This window comes from Pyxicephalus adspersus, chromosome 6 (assembly GCF_032062135.1).
Source record: "Pyxicephalus adspersus chromosome 6, UCB_Pads_2.0, whole genome shotgun sequence".
In the NCBI taxonomy this organism is placed as follows: Eukaryota; Metazoa; Chordata; class Amphibia; order Anura; family Pyxicephalidae; genus Pyxicephalus; species Pyxicephalus adspersus.
In genome coordinates, this window is record NC_092863.1 from 49534653 (window position 1) to 49551530 (window position 16878).

At 36.0% G+C, this 16878-nt stretch overlaps 1 protein-coding gene across 1 annotated transcript in view; it reads right to left on the reverse strand.

Moving 5' to 3' along the window:
* Positions 1-370: 370 nt before the first annotated feature.
* MMP17 (matrix metallopeptidase 17) overlaps positions 371-16878 on the reverse strand; it is a 97585-nt gene continuing 81077 nt past the window's right edge. The window contains exons 7-10 of the mRNA XM_072415718.1: positions 13609-13691; positions 7294-7446; positions 4946-5203; positions 371-2726 (exon numbers count right to left, since the gene is read on the reverse strand). Coding sequence (XP_072271819.1) covers positions 2410-2726; positions 4946-5203; positions 7294-7446; positions 13609-13691 — 811 coding nt within the window. The 3' untranslated portion in view covers positions 371-2409. The remainder of the gene's footprint in view (positions 2727-4945; positions 5204-7293; positions 7447-13608; positions 13692-16878) is intronic.

Here is a 16878-nt window from a genome sequence, read left to right on the forward strand (position 1 = left end):
CAAACCCTCAATTGGTCCGTGACTTTGTTCGTTCAAGTTGCCAAATTACTCTCTACAAATATTATATTTATATTCAATGTAACAGAGGAAAACAACTCTAATCTATTTAGTGGTGTAAACAAGAAGTGCATTTTTATTTTTACAACTGCAAAATTACAGAATTCACTCTGGCAATGCTCCAATTACTGGGCCATCTTAGAAAGACAAGACCCATTACCTGACCACCATGGCTGCATAACAAGCAACCAATACATGTGCAAATGTGACTTCACTGCATTCATGAAAAACCTAAAGCTGGAACTAATATTATCTTTATTTTCATATACCTCCATTTTCTCCAACTTCTCAGAAACAGTATTTAAAAACTATATACACATTTATAAATGTTTATTATGAATGACTGGGGTCCATTCATACAGACTTGCATTTGTGATCAACACAGAGCTCTTACTGACAAATAAATGTAGCAAAAGCAAATTTTACGTTTTCAAATAAAATAAAACTACACAACATACTAAAGTTTAGTGGCATATAACAAAATATATTGTTAAATCAATTTTATTTAAATTTATTAACATAATAAAATATATACTTTAGTGATAATTCCCCTTTAAATCTTTTGGCAGGAAGATTATTGCAAAACCAAATTGCCACAGCCTTTTCTTTTCAGTAAGTCTAAGATGCATGTGATCCATTTTGACTGCTAGAGTTCATATCTAGCTACTTTTCTAAAGGTGCCAGGCTGCCTTTGTTGTGCTCGCTGTTTAGAGCAAAAGGACAAAAAACACAAGATAACATTGAACCCAGTGTGGACTTCATTTGCCTGTACCCACAGGTAAGCCTGGGAAGATGCCAATGGCAAGTAATGCAACACACAATAAAGATACCTGTCATGATGGCTGATATGGTTATAATACCCTAAGCTGGCCATAAACAGACTGTGGCCATAAAAAGACTGTGGCATCATATAAATGATTTTGCTTTAATCCTTCAGCAATATCTTTCTTGAGTCCAAAGGTCACAACAGAGAGCTTTAGGAGAAGAAATTTTGGTTGTGAACTTTAGTTCCCCATTATCCTCTGCTGGTTGAGCAGATGTAAGTAGTACAGCACTTCAATTGCTTTAGGTAGTGCTCATAAATTGCTTAAAAACGACAGCTCCGTCCCATGGTATGCAACAAGTAGCAAAAACAGCTTTGCAGGGGCAGGGGTTAAGAAAAAAACCAGGTAACTGTCTAATCGTGCATGGCCAACTTTAATTCCTATACATTCTGTCTAAATGTGCAGAACATACATTGATTAGCCAAAACATTAAACCACTGTAAGGTGAAGTAAATACAATTTATTATTTTGTTACAATGGCACCTGTCAAGGTGTGATACATATTAGACTTAAGTGAACAGTCAGCCAGAAGCTGATGCATTGAAATCAGGAAAAAAGGGTAGGAGTAAGCATATGAGAAACTTTGACAATAGGACAATTTTGCTGGCTACAAAACTAGGCAAGGTCATCTCCAAAATGGCACGTGCTGTGGTGAACCTGGTATGCAGTGGTTAGTACATACTAGTGAACTAGAGACAGGGTGATGGGCACCCATGGGCAACTAGTGATGCGTTTGCAGGTGTGGGCAAGCTAGCTCATGAGATCTGATCAAAAAGGAGGGCTATTGAAGAACAACTTGCAATAAAAACATAATGCTGGCCTTGGGAGATACCTGGACACACAGTGCATTGCAACTTGCTGAGGATAGGGGTGCGTAGCCAGAGGCTAGTCAAAATCCTCATGCTGACCCTTCCTGACCAGTAAAAGATCCAATGGCCACATAAATGTAGTACAAGACCTGTCTGCAAAAGAAAAAAGTGGCATATTCTAATAGAACACTTTTTCTTTTAGATCATGTTTGTGCTATGGAGAAGAGATAGCAGCAAGAAATTATAGGAAGAGGATAGGTTAGGGAAGGCATTGTGACTTAAAAGATCTGATGATGGTGCCATATGAGCCTCGTATACCACAGGACACCTTCAGAGTTGTTGTAAAGTTCAAACTTCAAATGGTTGGAGTTGTTTTGATGGCAATAAGGGAGTTTCACAGTATTATGGAGGACATTTTAATGTTTTGGCTGATCAATGTATACATTCTGAAAAATAATTGTGTCAGTTACAACAAAAACATGGTTGTTTCACAGCAAGTTCTCCCATCGGTTTTGAAGTATATGTTTTCCATGCTCCAGTAATTTGAGCACCACTTTCCAGGCGTTATCTTAAAAAGTTCATTTCTCATGGAGAATTTGGTATCTTTCACTTCCAAGCTTCTCGGAATGTTTGGTCTGCAGCACTGTGCAGCACATTAGGATCTCAGGTCTGTTTCCTCAAATCCTTTGTGTAATGGTAAAGTTCATTAGGTGGGCGCATCATAAGAACGAGACCAAGGCTACTGTGAATAGGTGCACCAGAATCAGTGAAATGTTAGTTGACAGGCTGATGCCGAACAAATCTGCTGAAGATGTACATGAACAGACTTCATAGGCATTTTCTGACCTGCTCTCATCATGTTGACCCTGCCTGGAGTGAGCACCAGTCCTGCTGCTTTCTGCACTTGGTCCATCTGATTGCATATCACTGCATACTAGCCAGTCCCTTGCAGTTTTCTGTGGAAAATCTTGTTCAGTTTCCATTTTGTTGTCAAGCACTTTCCAATATTCTTTTCCTCTGAAGAAGTAGATGGATCCTATGTAGAAAAATATAAGTCACATATATTCCAACATTTAAAACACAATATTGTGGTATTAAACATAATGGGCCTGATTTAATAAAGCTTTCTAAGGCTGGAGAAGATAGATTATCAAGGGATTCTAGAAAGCCTGAACAGAATTTGTAAAATCATTTTCCACTATTTGGCAATTTTTTTTCAATCCTGGACCAGATCCATTTATATTCAGCATATCCATCACCCAGATTCACACATGATCGTCTACCTTGGAGATCTTAATTAAATGTCTAAATTGTGAATTTCGATTATTTAACCTCCCTGGCAGTCTGAATAATAAGTATTTTTTAATGTCAAAATGGTACATTTAAAAATGCCTATTATTTTAAATTTCCCACCTGGTTCCGCCCTCCAGCCACATGCTCGCACTGCCCGGCCGGCATCTGCTTCCCCAGGCCTCGCATCCCCAACGTTCTTATGTCGGGGATGCAGATGCTGGTTTGCCGTGGGAGCATGGGGACCAGGTAAGACTTGAAACTCTCTGACAATATCATCCCGAGTTTAGCTCGGGGTTACCGCTATTGGTATGGATAATTTCCCCCCAAGCCACACCGGCATTACCGTAAGGGAGGATAAGAATATCTTTTTGCTTTAAATATATGTATATATTTTTTTCCAGCTAAACAGTTAAAATAATTATTTTGAGTCACAGAGAGGATTTAAAGGTATGACATTTCAATTTGTTGTTAATTAATGCTATGTCAGGGAAGAGTATTAAGGGGTATTTAGTGGTCATTTTATGAAGAGGTCTGGCAATTATCATACCAAAATGCCTTTTTAAATCCTTGTGCCACATTCTATTTGTGGTTTTCAATAGCCTACAAATGACTGTTCTAGATTGTATATTCCTTTGGGCAGGGTCCTCTTCTCCTTCTGTGTCATTGGTTGTATCTGTCTGTCATTTCCAACCCGTATAATAATAATACATTTATTACACTGAACAAGGTTTGCAAATGTAAATTGCAGTGTAAATTTACAACATTATTGTTTCTAAGAGCACAGTCCTTTCTGATTTGTTTCGGATGTAGTAAAGTAACACTTACAGCTTATGTCCCTTTTACAGTCTGTGAATAAACAATGGAGGGCAGCATGATGCTGAGCTCATCTGTATGACAATTCTCTCTCCTGCTATCAATGTGCTAGCTCATAAGCATTGCAGCACAGTTGGCTTCTCATTCTTATCTCATCCTGAGCTCCCCAGCGCAGAGACTGCAGGAGACTAATACCAGATCAAATTGAGGTACTTACAGTCTAGAGTTAAACAAAAATAAATTTAATGTTGTTTACATGAACACACTGTGGCATCAATTTGTTCATTTTATATCCTCCTGGAGTTCTTAATATATTTTTTTTTTACGAATGTGAGATTATGCACTCCTGGCCACTAATAGATATTGCTGATTAAATGAAAAACAGAAACCTGTAATAACAGAAACATGTATTTCCTTCCTATATTACCATAATAGTTTTCCTGCAGTTCCTGATTTCAATACATTCCAAGTCACTGACCTTGAACAAGGTGAAGCCTGAACCCATTTGCATACTTTTTTTCACAGGTCAATAACTTAGAACAGGCTGAATGGACTGGCTTCTGGATAGCCAAGAAGCACTAATTGCCGAGTTAAACAGACAAAGAGAGTTAAATAAGGTTTATTACATTTCTTTTTCCTTCCTCAAACCCACTGATGAGGTTAACAATTTTTCCTTCTTTGACCCATTATTTTCCTGTCTGGTGCACATTATTGTTGTCCGGTTAGTTACTGCTACTACAGTCTCTATATACAGTAAATCTCTTAGACTGCCTAATAAAGTAACCTACTTAATAACTTAATTGCTGTGTGCCAGTTTATGTACTCTCTTACAGTTAGAGACCATCTTGGAGGGATGTTTTTTTAAGGAAGAATAGCGTCTTCACATATATCAGCAAACGTAGGCACCTTTTGTTTTGAATTTTTTTTCTGTGTTTTTGCTCCTGGTTTCTACCATCCTCCATAATAGTTTTCCATTAAAATTTAACCAGGGAGGCCTGGCTAAAGCAAAATCACCGATGGCTAGGGATTGTTTTATATAGGAATGTTACATTAGAAAGGAAAATGAGATTTAGCTTAATGAAAAAACATTTTTTTTGTTTGTAAAGACTATTGTGTGTTTATGGCAAACCAATTTAAGTGTATACTCACCATCTGACCAGGCCATAGCATCATCCAGAGCGGTAGGGATGCCCTTCCATAGAGTAGTCTCCATAGGGTAGCCATCATCCATTCTGTGCTCACGCTCATTGTAACACCAAAAAAGGTTTTCTTTAAAGAAATATGTCTTATCATTGTGAGACCAAGAAAAGGCAGCATCCACACCCCCTGGGGGCAATCCAAAATCTGTGATAGGCCGGGGATATCCTTCTTCCACATTATTGTCTTTAAAAACCCAATAACGATCGCCTAAAATAGGTGGGGGAAGAAGTCAGAAATGATAATCGTTATACTGAGGATTAGCGCAAACAAAATACTAGAATACAAGAATTAAGATGTTCTTTAAAGTAATACAGATGTCAAAGGTTATGTACTGCAGATGAATATGTAGTCCACCATGTCTGCCCATACTGGTATATTATATAGCCTAAAGTGGACCTTTACCCAAAACTTGTTTCATTTTGGAAGGACAATGGGAAAGCCTCTGTTTGATCTTCAATGCTATCCATGTCCCCACTGGAGAGACCATTATTCCCTTTTATAATTACATTTGTCATTGTAATGGAAATGCTGTTTTATATCTGAGTCTATAGAGAGTCAGGAACCAACAATTTCAAGCACACATAGTATATCATGCAAAAGGTTACAAAAACTTTTAACCATTAACCATTCTTTCATATGTTAATAATTCCACTCCCAACTTCAGTATGTATTTGACCTTGGTTAGAAAAAAAACAGTCTTGGGAATGTACTCTTTTAGACTGCTTTTCATGAAAACTTCGATTTATGCTAATGTTCCATGTAAATCCTATTTTTGCTATGTTAAGCATGCCTCTTTTATGTAAATCACATCTCTAGTTGTCTGGGGTTATTCCATCATCTGAATTTCCATAAAAATAGCCATAGCATCATCCATCTTTACCCCTCTGAATCACATCTTTGCTAAGGTGAAGTGAATGTTTGCGTCACTGCACGCTGGATGTGTTAATTATGCCGTGACATGATGATTAACGCACTTGGGGACTCCAGTGGAATAAACTTCTAATCCAGGCTAAACAAATTCATTTTTTATAACATCTTATTATTGTAAATCAATGCCAACAGGTGTTTTCTGTAACATTTACCAAGTAATCTATGTAATCTTCTTTCTACAATAAATGTCATATGCGCTAAAATGTCTCTATTGGAGTGATAAATTGTCTGTGTATACTGGGTTTAAATCCATCACTTAACAGTTATCAAGATAGAAAATAAGGAAGAAGCAAACTTTAAAAGTTGTTATCAGTAGAGGACATCCAGCACATCTGATGTAATAGGGAAATGTAGGTAAGACTAAGAAAATATAGGATGTTGGTAAAATGTCTTATTCAATATCTATTTGTGTAACTTAATTTCGACATGAAATGTAAGCTTTTATCTCTACTACAACCTTTATTGTAATGATCCTCTGTACCCTGGGTGAGAAACACTGCTTGAGGTACTCATGTGTCACAATCAATGTCACCCAGTTTGGACAAAACCTACATCATGAGCAGATGTATTGTGCATCTGTATGTAATATTAAAATTAATTTATTGACATGCTGCACAGCGATATAGGTGTTTCAAAATATTTATATATATACACACATACATGTTCGCCCTTCATATTATCTGCAATCATAGGATAAACGTGGTTTCTGGACAAGGTTTTATTTTTCAAACGCACAGTATAAAGATAATCTGAACTGGGAAGAAGCATCTTTCTTAGCATTTCTTTAGAAGAAGTTTATTAGGTCATATCCTACAGAACTAAATCATGATGGCAGCATGGCTTCCCTCACCCCTAGAAGAGGAATGGTAAGAGGTGTTGAGAACCTATTAAATATAATTATACCCCCTAGGGTCAAAATGATTCAGTTGTGATACCTGTATGATACATAATATACTGCACCTAGGTTACATGAAATGAAGAGACTCACTAAAGAAATAAAGTTATATTGAACAGTATTCAGGACCTTTTTATAGTACTGCATTCTTTTTGGTATGAAGAAATATAGTATATAATTAGAATATGACATGCTCTCCCTGAAAAATAGAACAATAGGAGTGTTGTACTTCTCATCAACATATTCTATGTATTTACATGGAATAACTATTTTTTTTATTTTCAATTGGTTTCAACATTTTACTACTGATATGAACTAAATAAGTTTATGAGACTTAATAGTTTCGGATTATGAGAAGAGTTTTCTCTCAATGTAAATATAGACCACAAAGTGCACATATACACATTTAGCCCTCATTTTTTACTCTTAGCGTTTAGTTTAAATATGATATAGCATATCTTACTTCACCTACCTTTGAAGAAGAAAATTTTATGGTCTGTTGTCCTCTCATATATTGCATCTACACTGTCCATGTTTAGGGGAAGACCTCTCCAGAAACGATGGATCTCAGCAGGTTGAAGGGAGACCAAATGCTTATTTCGTGTAAGCCTCCAAAAATACTTCCCTAGACAGCAAAAGCAAATTGCATGTACAATGTTATTATCATAGGTGTCATGTAAGTGCCTGTATGTAAAATGCAACTTGCATAGTGGGGTACAGGCAGCATTTATAGCAGGAGGAAGGGAATGTTGAGTTCTGTTCCCAGTCTGTGTCTGCAGATAGATGGAGCTGTGGACTAACCTGTATTTTTTTAGTGCCGCAGCTCTGGTTTAAAAAGAATCGCACTGCAATCTCACCGCAGGTGTGAATTAGCCATTAGACTGCCACTAGCTAAAATATTTTGAATTTTCAGATAATAGGGAGATTTAGAGTAGTCATTTAGAGTAGTCAACCTTCCCCTCTTCAGGTGGGCTAGCACACTCTAGACTGTAAAGCAGTGTTTCTCAACCATTGTAGCATTGGGTAACCCCTTAAAATAACTTTCAGGTCTTCAGCGAACCCCTGCTATAGCTACTATATCCAAAGCTCACAATATATTGGTATGGTGGTCAGTAGAATTGCCTTTTGGAATGATGGCCAGTGAGAAGAAGGTCATCCTTAGATAGCCAAAAAGATTAATCAACTGTCTTCAAGTACTGAAAATCAAGTACGTGTACACATTTTCCCCAAAGTCATGGTCATGTAATTGACCCTTAGTCATGCTCATGTTGCTCAATGTTCATCCCTGTTTGATCTCTAATGACCGATAACAGCTGATAATGTTGTGTTTTCTCTTGCTTTGCCCCCTGTGTGTTTCTCCTCCTTTGCCTTTCCCCATTCTTTCTACATAAATAGAACAGGCTGCTCAGCAGAGTGCCAGGCAGCATGTCTGTACGGCAATCATCCATTTGGAGCAATTTAAAATTGTTTCAGCAAACAGAGTTTAGTAGTGTGTATTTAACATTAGCCTTTAGATCCTGACTGAGAGCATTTCTGCTGTTATAATAAGGCTAAGAATAAGAATGCTATTATTCTTACGTAAAGCTACTTTGTTCTCTAAATAAAAACAACAGTTTAGATTTTTTTTAAACCAGCAAAAGAAAAACAAACATTTGCTTTTGTCTTAGACAGAAGACTTTTGCCTAAACAGCCAAAACTATTTGTTCGTAGACACCCCAATTTGGGGTTCAGTGTAAATCACACCATTTTTAAGTTTTAACACTTGTTCTTGGTCATTTTGGTCATTTAAAGTGTACCTTGACAGTTCACTTTAACTAGTCTCTTTTGGTCTGTTAAAAATACCAATGAAAGTGTTTTGTTATATAATGATACATTTAAAAAAATTAAAAAATACCTGTTGATTTTTCCAGAAATAAGCTGAACTCTTCCAGTGTTCTTTGCCTGTGTCAACCTTTATTAATTACATCTAAACCAGGGGTGTCAAACTCTGAAAAGGAAAAATGTCCTCAATTTTTTCAATAAATTTAAAGGTTGACCCTTGAATTTTTTAATATTGGCCCTCTGTGTATTTGAGTTTGACATCCCTGATCTAAACTGTGTCTGATGACTGTGAAACCATATCTCTCTAAGAATAGAAGGGGGGCAGGGTGCTGTAATGATGTCTTGCTTCTTTTAGATACAGCAGGAATAGTTCAGCGTTGTCATACTATGGTGGCAAGTATGTTACTGATAGATGTGTTGCCACTACCACCAATTGTTTTATTTTCAGCATCAGTAAAAAAAGAAAAATTAATGCATTGACCACATCTAATGACTAAAAAACAAGAATTGTTTTCTTAACATTTTGGGTTCAGGTATGCTTTAAATATTCATACTGTGTAAAACAAATTCTAATATTCTATTTTTCATTTGTGAAAATTCCTAGTGATTCCACCACAAGCAGTATAAATGGTGCCTCAACAACAAATTTCACTAAAAATAAGAATGTTTACGAGGCAATTTGCAGTATGTTACAGCTCACACAAGCAGAATTGGCATACATAAGGAGCAGATGGTTGAAAAGTAACTTTTTCATTGGGAAATTTTGGAGAGCTAGAAATATTTTCTCCAGTTCAGTGACTCTTCTGTGCCACAAATCCCAAGCTGGTTTTATGGTACCCAGGAACCTACTTTTCCAGTGAATTACACTGTTGCAATAACTTAACTTCACTTACATTTATGAAGTAGGGCAAGAAGAAACAGAAGGTTAGACGCTGTTTGCTACAGCTTACAAAGAGAAAATTGAAGACTGGATCCTAGTAGCCTAGACTACTACAGTAGACTAGCCAAGTGTACATTAATGAAGGGTAAAGGTTATCAAGTATATAATGGTTCTACTCTTGGATGGCCACATTTGGACTTCCCACCAGAAATAGGAGTCAAGACCATTTTTAAAGCATCTTGGATGCAGCATAACATTCTATATGACTTTTCCCTCCAACATGTCATTCTTGAACAAAGCCCCCAAAACCAAACTCTACAGACTCACCTACACACCTTCCTCTCTTTCAGTGTTTGGGAGATATATACAACCTCTAGATAGTGACAGCTTCTTCTCCTATACCTAAATCATTATTTCCCTACCTCCTAAATTGTAAGCTTACACTGGGGAACACATTTTTTGTTGAGTTAGATCTTACACTTGTTTTTTACTAATTTTTGGGTGGTGAATACAGAAATAACCCCAGTTTTTTTGCTATCACATCCAGTTTTTACGATAAAGGGTACAATCCATTTTTGTCAAAAAACATGCAATGAAAAAATAATAAAATAATAACTTGAATGTACTGTTTATTTAAATTTCTTTTGTTCATACAAAGGATTTATTGTTACTCTATGACATTTTTTTTTTAGTAAAACATTTGAAAATGATCAGGTAAGCTGTTAAGGTAAAAATTTACACTTATAGCTTTTCCTGGAGTGTTCAGTATTAGGAAAATCCCGCCGGAATGTCCAACAATAGTCAGCCATCATATGTACATCCCATCTACCCTGATACTGTCCTTCCATAAACTTCAAATCTTGGTAGAATTGTTCACCTTGCTCATCACTGACTGCACCCAGGTTTTTCCGTGAAGTTAGAAAGATGGCTATGCAGAAAATGCACCTTGATGGTCATGTGTTTCCAAGAAAGTTCTTGACAATGACTTTAAAAGATAACCAAGCATTCTTTTCGACTTCTGACATTGTCCCAAAGAAATGTTCATCTTTGATGAGCTGCCTAATCTGTGGACCATCAAACACACCAGCCTTTATTTTTTCAAATGACAGGCTAGGAAATGCCAAAATGAGGTACTGGAAACAGTGTCCTTCAGTTGGCAAAGCTTTAACGAACTGCTTCATCAGACCCAGTTTCATGTGCAGAGGCGGGAATATAATATTCTTTCTATCTATAATATCTTTCTATTGAAGTGGCTCATGTAGAATGTTTGGATCACCTGGTTTTAGGGCAGATCTTGGAGGCCAATTCCTTTCCACCCAATGCCTCTCACAACCTCTGCTGTCTCACATGCACAGATAACAGGGATACTTGGTGTATCCGCGTTTCTGACCGAGAAGGAAGCATACCATTTTAAGGTCAACACAGATGACCCAATTGTGTTGGTGATATTGCAACAACTCAATTACTCTCTTTATGTCTGCATATTCTTCACAAGGAGAAACTGAATGGCCAATCGGTACTGACCCAAATATATTGCCATTGTGAAGGAGGACACACTTTAAGCTCTGCTTTGGGCTATCGATGAATAGTCACCATTCAGTTGAGTTATAGATTGGAATTCCTAATTCCTCCATTAAACCAGGTATGTTATGGTAATACCAGTTCTAAAGTACTACAGAAATGTAATTTCTCTGGTTCGAAAGTACAATACCTTCATTCCTTTTTCAAGTAAGTTTTTCTCACGCTGTCTTGATGCTAGGAGTTCTGAAGCCTTCTTCGATTCAGTCTCAAATCACATGCTAAATCACTCAACTGCTGATCAAATCCCTTACGAACAGAGTCCTCTTCATCACTATTGTCACCTAGTTCATCACCATAATCATGTTCCTCAAGAGAGGGTAGTGTAACGAAAATAGGCACTGGGATTTTGTTTGAATGAGCCACTGGGGGTATAGCAGATGGTAGCCTAGGAAACTCATGTTACATTTATTTTTCTTGTTATATCCTGAAGTTTTCACTATACAAAAGTAACAGCCACTGAAATGATCTCCTGGCTCTAGCCAAACCATAGCTTTACCAAATGGCATCTTATCACGTGTTCCCTTTGTACACATCCCTAAATCCTCGACACACTGTTGTGTTGTTTAGGCACTTATGACGAGAAACAACAGAGCCAGACATGATCTGAAAGAAAGGAAATATGTCTGATTGTAGAAAAATAAATTTTGCTTATTCACTACGTAGAGGAGTGCCCAACCTCTGACCACACTGTCTTGCGTGTAAATGAATAGCCTATACAAGTCCATGCTACAGTAATCGCATTATTATAAGCGGTAGAGAAAAAACCTGTTGTGATAGAAGAAAACTAACTGCACTTTCAGAATCAGCATACCTATTTTAGTGTAAATAAGCTTAAAAATGTATTATTTAGTATTTAAAATTTGTGCAGTGCCCTCTCCAAAGTTTGTAGTTGTTATGTATGAGGGTTTGCTTTTTGCAGCCATTATTTAGTATACCAACCTGCATAATATTTTGGCACCTTATAAATAAAGGAAAATATTAACAGAGCAAAAAGCTAATAATGGTCTGTTTCCTAGATCAAGCAATTCCTAAGGTTGAAAGCCTTTGATAACCCTATTATTAGCCAACTGTTACATTAGGCTTTGGATTGGGAAAGCAGAATTAAACCTGAATAGTAAAAAAAACTGCTAGCAGGTAGATAATAATAGCACAGTATGTCTCCTATGCCATATTCCTTCGTTCTGCCTGCTAGCTTGTTTTTTAGCAAATTGTATGCTTTCAGCTGCACACCCGCTACGCCAGCGACGCGTGCCAGAATGCATGTGTGAGAGTTTCATCATTCTGGTTAACCAATCAAGACAGCTAAATAATTTTAATCTAGGAATATAATTGGGGGGAGATGGAAGCCCGATAATGTGTAGGTGCCATAATGTGCAAAAAGGCTGTTCATACATGCACATTATGGCTACAGCGCCTATGGGATTAAAAACATTTAATGCTTCTTTGGGTCCCACCTTTATATGACCTTCAAGAAAAGATCCAAGATGGGACAGGGCATTTACTGTCATTTTAAAGATGTTCTTAAAGATGGAAACATTTTAAAAATCAATGATTTGGCCTTAAAACCTAGAAGGCCTGTACCTAGCCAGTTAAGTGTTGTTAGTACTTAGTTATACTTTATGTGTCTGGTCTTCTTGCCTTGCCATGTCTGCACTGACCTGCAAAATTATTGGTTCTGCTTCACTGCCAAAGATGTTATACTACAATAAAATTTTCTTCAAATCGCTAAACTATTGTATTTATTATCCTGAAAAAAACTGAGAAGTAGACAACTCATTGGTTTACCTGCTTTTTTTAAATTTAGTGTAGACTACATAACTAAGGGCTTGGCTATGTCCTTTCCCTACATATTTTATGCTAAAATGTGTCTAGTTTCTCATCCCAGAAAGTTGGGTGTTATGCAGCACAGTTTATTAGGGTACTTAATTAGTATTGGACTTAACTCTTGTTGCAGTACAATAACATCAATATTACTACATCTGCATTTGTTACCTTCATTTCTGCACTTGGACCTTGTATAATATGTCCCACTATGATTGCTGCACGGCATACTCTTGTAAAAACCAGCCAGTCAAGACTGTAGGTAAACTTTTAGTACCACAAAGCAAACTATGAACTGTGCCTGAAATTCCATCTTCTTTTATTAACTATAATACGCAAAGATCTTTAGAACTAATGTGTTTTACACAACAGTGTTCCCAATGTGGTCCATGCACTGTCCTTGTTTACCAATGACCAAAGTTTACCAAAAGTGATCAGAGTGAATAGCTAAAAATAGGACTTTTACAAGCAGACAATGTGAACAATCAAATATTTCTAAAAATATTACACAATCGCAAATATTAACTGATTACAGAAAAACCTAATATAGAGCACCAGATTCATATAGGAAAAAAAAACACATGTAGCCAATAAAAAGAGAGCTGATCCTTCTACATCTGTGGAAAACTTTAACAAAAAAGATATATTGGATTATTGTATAAATAAAGAACCTCCATTTCTTACCTTTGAAAAAGAATGCTTCTCCTCGAATCTGAGCCACTGCATCGAAATGTGTGTTACATCTGTCAGGCTCATCCTTTCTTGGTCTATTAAATAGAAAGCATAAAAAACATAACTAAAATATGTGAATGTCAATATTTTCTGACAACAAAGGAACATTTGCTTCAAATTCTTGGAGTATTTCAACTGTGACGGCTAAGTATAGGGGTTCAGTCATACATGGAGAAAGGAGTCAAGCTCAGGGCTGCACAATGCAAGTACTTATTTTCAATTGCAACCATTGTACAGCGCCTGTGTTTATTATCTTATTTGAATCACCAGGAGGGCAGATAAGCTCAGAAGACAGAAGCATCATCCGTGCAATGATTCACATGAAGCATGAAAATGTTTGGAAAATTGATGAGAAGTGTGAATTGAGTTTGAGATATACAAACATAATCTGAATGGTCTTACCTGGCAACTTCAATATAAATCTTTACTTGTTATCTAATCTTGTTATAGTTGTAACCACTGTGTCCATCTTTGTTTATTTCTTTTACTTGAGTTTGACCATGTTTTTGCTAGTGGTGAACCAGATGAATGATTCCCACTCCTATTGTGTGCTGCTTCCCCCACCTCTTGAATTGTAAGCTCTTCGGAACAGGGTCCTCTCCCCCCCCGTGTCACTGTATGTCATTTGCAACCCCTTTTTAATGTATAGCATAATATGTTGGCACTATATAAATACTGTTTATTATTATTATTATTATTAATAATAATAATAATAATAATAATAATAAAAAAGTAAATAATAAATAGTAGTAAATATTAGTAATCATAGAAATGGGGGACACAAATATGACAAACAAATAGGGCCCCCTAATATTGGTCAAAAGGATGGTCCAGCATGTTACAAAGTCTTTGTGACAAGCATTAAATTATTTTTTCAGCTACTAAATATAATATGATCCTTTCCAGTGCAGGAAAAAAATTCTAGGAGAGAAAGTCACATCAACTCTCGTTAGACTGAAAAAAACATTTTCATTTTCTGCAAGCCTTACCTACAGAATTCATAATGAATCAATTTGTATAACTGTGTACAGACTATATCTGATATCTTCAAGGAAAAATATGGTATTCTTGTAGATCATGGTATATATAGCAGATAACAGTAAATATCTCTTTAATTAAGATCATAAGGGATTCCATTCAAAGCATTCAGGGGTACAGGTGATAAATATTCCCAAATTATTTGGTATTTGAGATTAGGTAACAGGCAAATACAGAAAAACCAATATAGGGACATTAGGTCAAATTTTAAACAAAAGTATTTCAGGTCGAACAGCCTAAGGATATTTCTCATTAAACTCGAACTGCAAGATTTTTGGCAGATAGTGGCAGTAAAAATCTTGAAAAGCTACATAAATCTCATTTTCCAGAAGAATATAACAGGCAGATAACTGTAAAGTTAGCCCATCCCTAAATATATGCTAAAGATATAATACTGTAGCTACTGGTAAAAAATCCACCTGTCAATTTTAATTTTTCCAAGGTCACAGCTATCAAAATTGCAGGTGTTGAACAAAAGAAATGCCTACATATTTTTGTGCAGGATGTTCATGTGCGTTAAGATGATTTCTTAAGTTGAAACATTTGGAGTTATTGTCATCGTTAACTGATGTATGAAATTGCTGTCTCATTTGCAGTCAAAATTTCCACATATCTGATTTTCAAAGCATAACACAATAGTTACCATCCATCCTACTCATGTACATATACACTGGAAATACTGCAATACTGTATCATAATAATGGAATGGGAATCATTTTATTGCTGTAATTGTTCCTGTGATAATATCATAAAATAGCCCATAAATGTACCTATAATGTCACCTTAAAATGACTTCATTTTCACAGTTTGCAGGATATATCAAAAGAAACACTTTATTCTACCATAAAATTTGCATTATTCAAGTAATCTTAAAAAAATATAGACACATGAAATTGAATGTTTGCATGATACGATTCTTTTTATTTCTTTCTGTATCGTGACCTATTGATTTCTGTACACAAATTATTATAAATTATACACGGCTTAAAGGATTGAAGAGTCGTAGTATCGAATTCAGAATAATTGTCTGCTATCCAGAGATCTCTATGCCAATAAAACACAGTAGCACAAGGGAAGCTTGCACAAGTTTTTTTTCATATAAACATGATGCTTCATGTTCTAAATATCCGAACATCAAAATGATAAGTACATAAAAAATCCATGGCTTACTTGGGTCATCTTTAGGGCTTTAGATCCCCATGGAGTGTGTATTGCCGAAGGTTGCAGGAAGCTCTTGTCTATACTAATGCTAGTGGCCAAAAAACCATATTGACTAGATGAATACATCCAGACCCCCCTATTCTCAATATTTCTTAGAAAAAATGAACTACTGTATGTATTTTAGATCTCTGGAAAAAGTTTTGGTTAAATGTCTTGAGGTATGGAAATCCTTTATTGCTTTGTAGACCCTATTAGGCAACCAGTAAGGTCCACCTTTGATCAGACGACATAGTACGCATATAGCTTGTTAGCCAATGACATTTTAGACATTTTATTATGTTTTGTTACTTTATGCCTTTGCCTATAATTTTTTTTAAACTGTCACATGTTTATATACCCTTTTATAGATTATGTACTATATACATAGTATTACTAATGCAGAATAAGCTAAATACTTTAAAAAAAGAAATACAAAGGTAAGAGAAATTCAAATATACTGGTGATGATATTTAAAGGAATGGATATTAAACGGTATACAAGAAACACACACTGAAACAAGGATACACAATCCTATACAGTTACATACAGCAATACAACATATACTCAAAACAGCTGAAGTTCAGGAACAGGAGCTGGCAAACATAGATTGCTGGCATTTTAAGTATAAGTTATTGTTTTTGAAAAGATGCTTAAAAAGACCCCTTTCTTTTTTATAAAATTGTTTTGCATTGTTGGGATGTGGCATTGTGTAAAAACTGGTTGGTACGTTGTAATAGCTTATGGAAATTAAAAATATATAAGTAATAGAAATCCTTTCTCAAATCAAGGTTGGAATTCACTTTAGTAAGGGGATTTTGTCCAGGAAAGAAAAATAGAAAAGGTGCAATGTAGAGGTTTGAAAGGGGTTATATACTTTTGCACCCAATTTATTTTCCACATCATGGAAGTTGGCCGTTATACATTACTACATTTTGCACATTACTCTTTGCCCCTGATTCATCAAGCAGAATCGGATGATCGCTC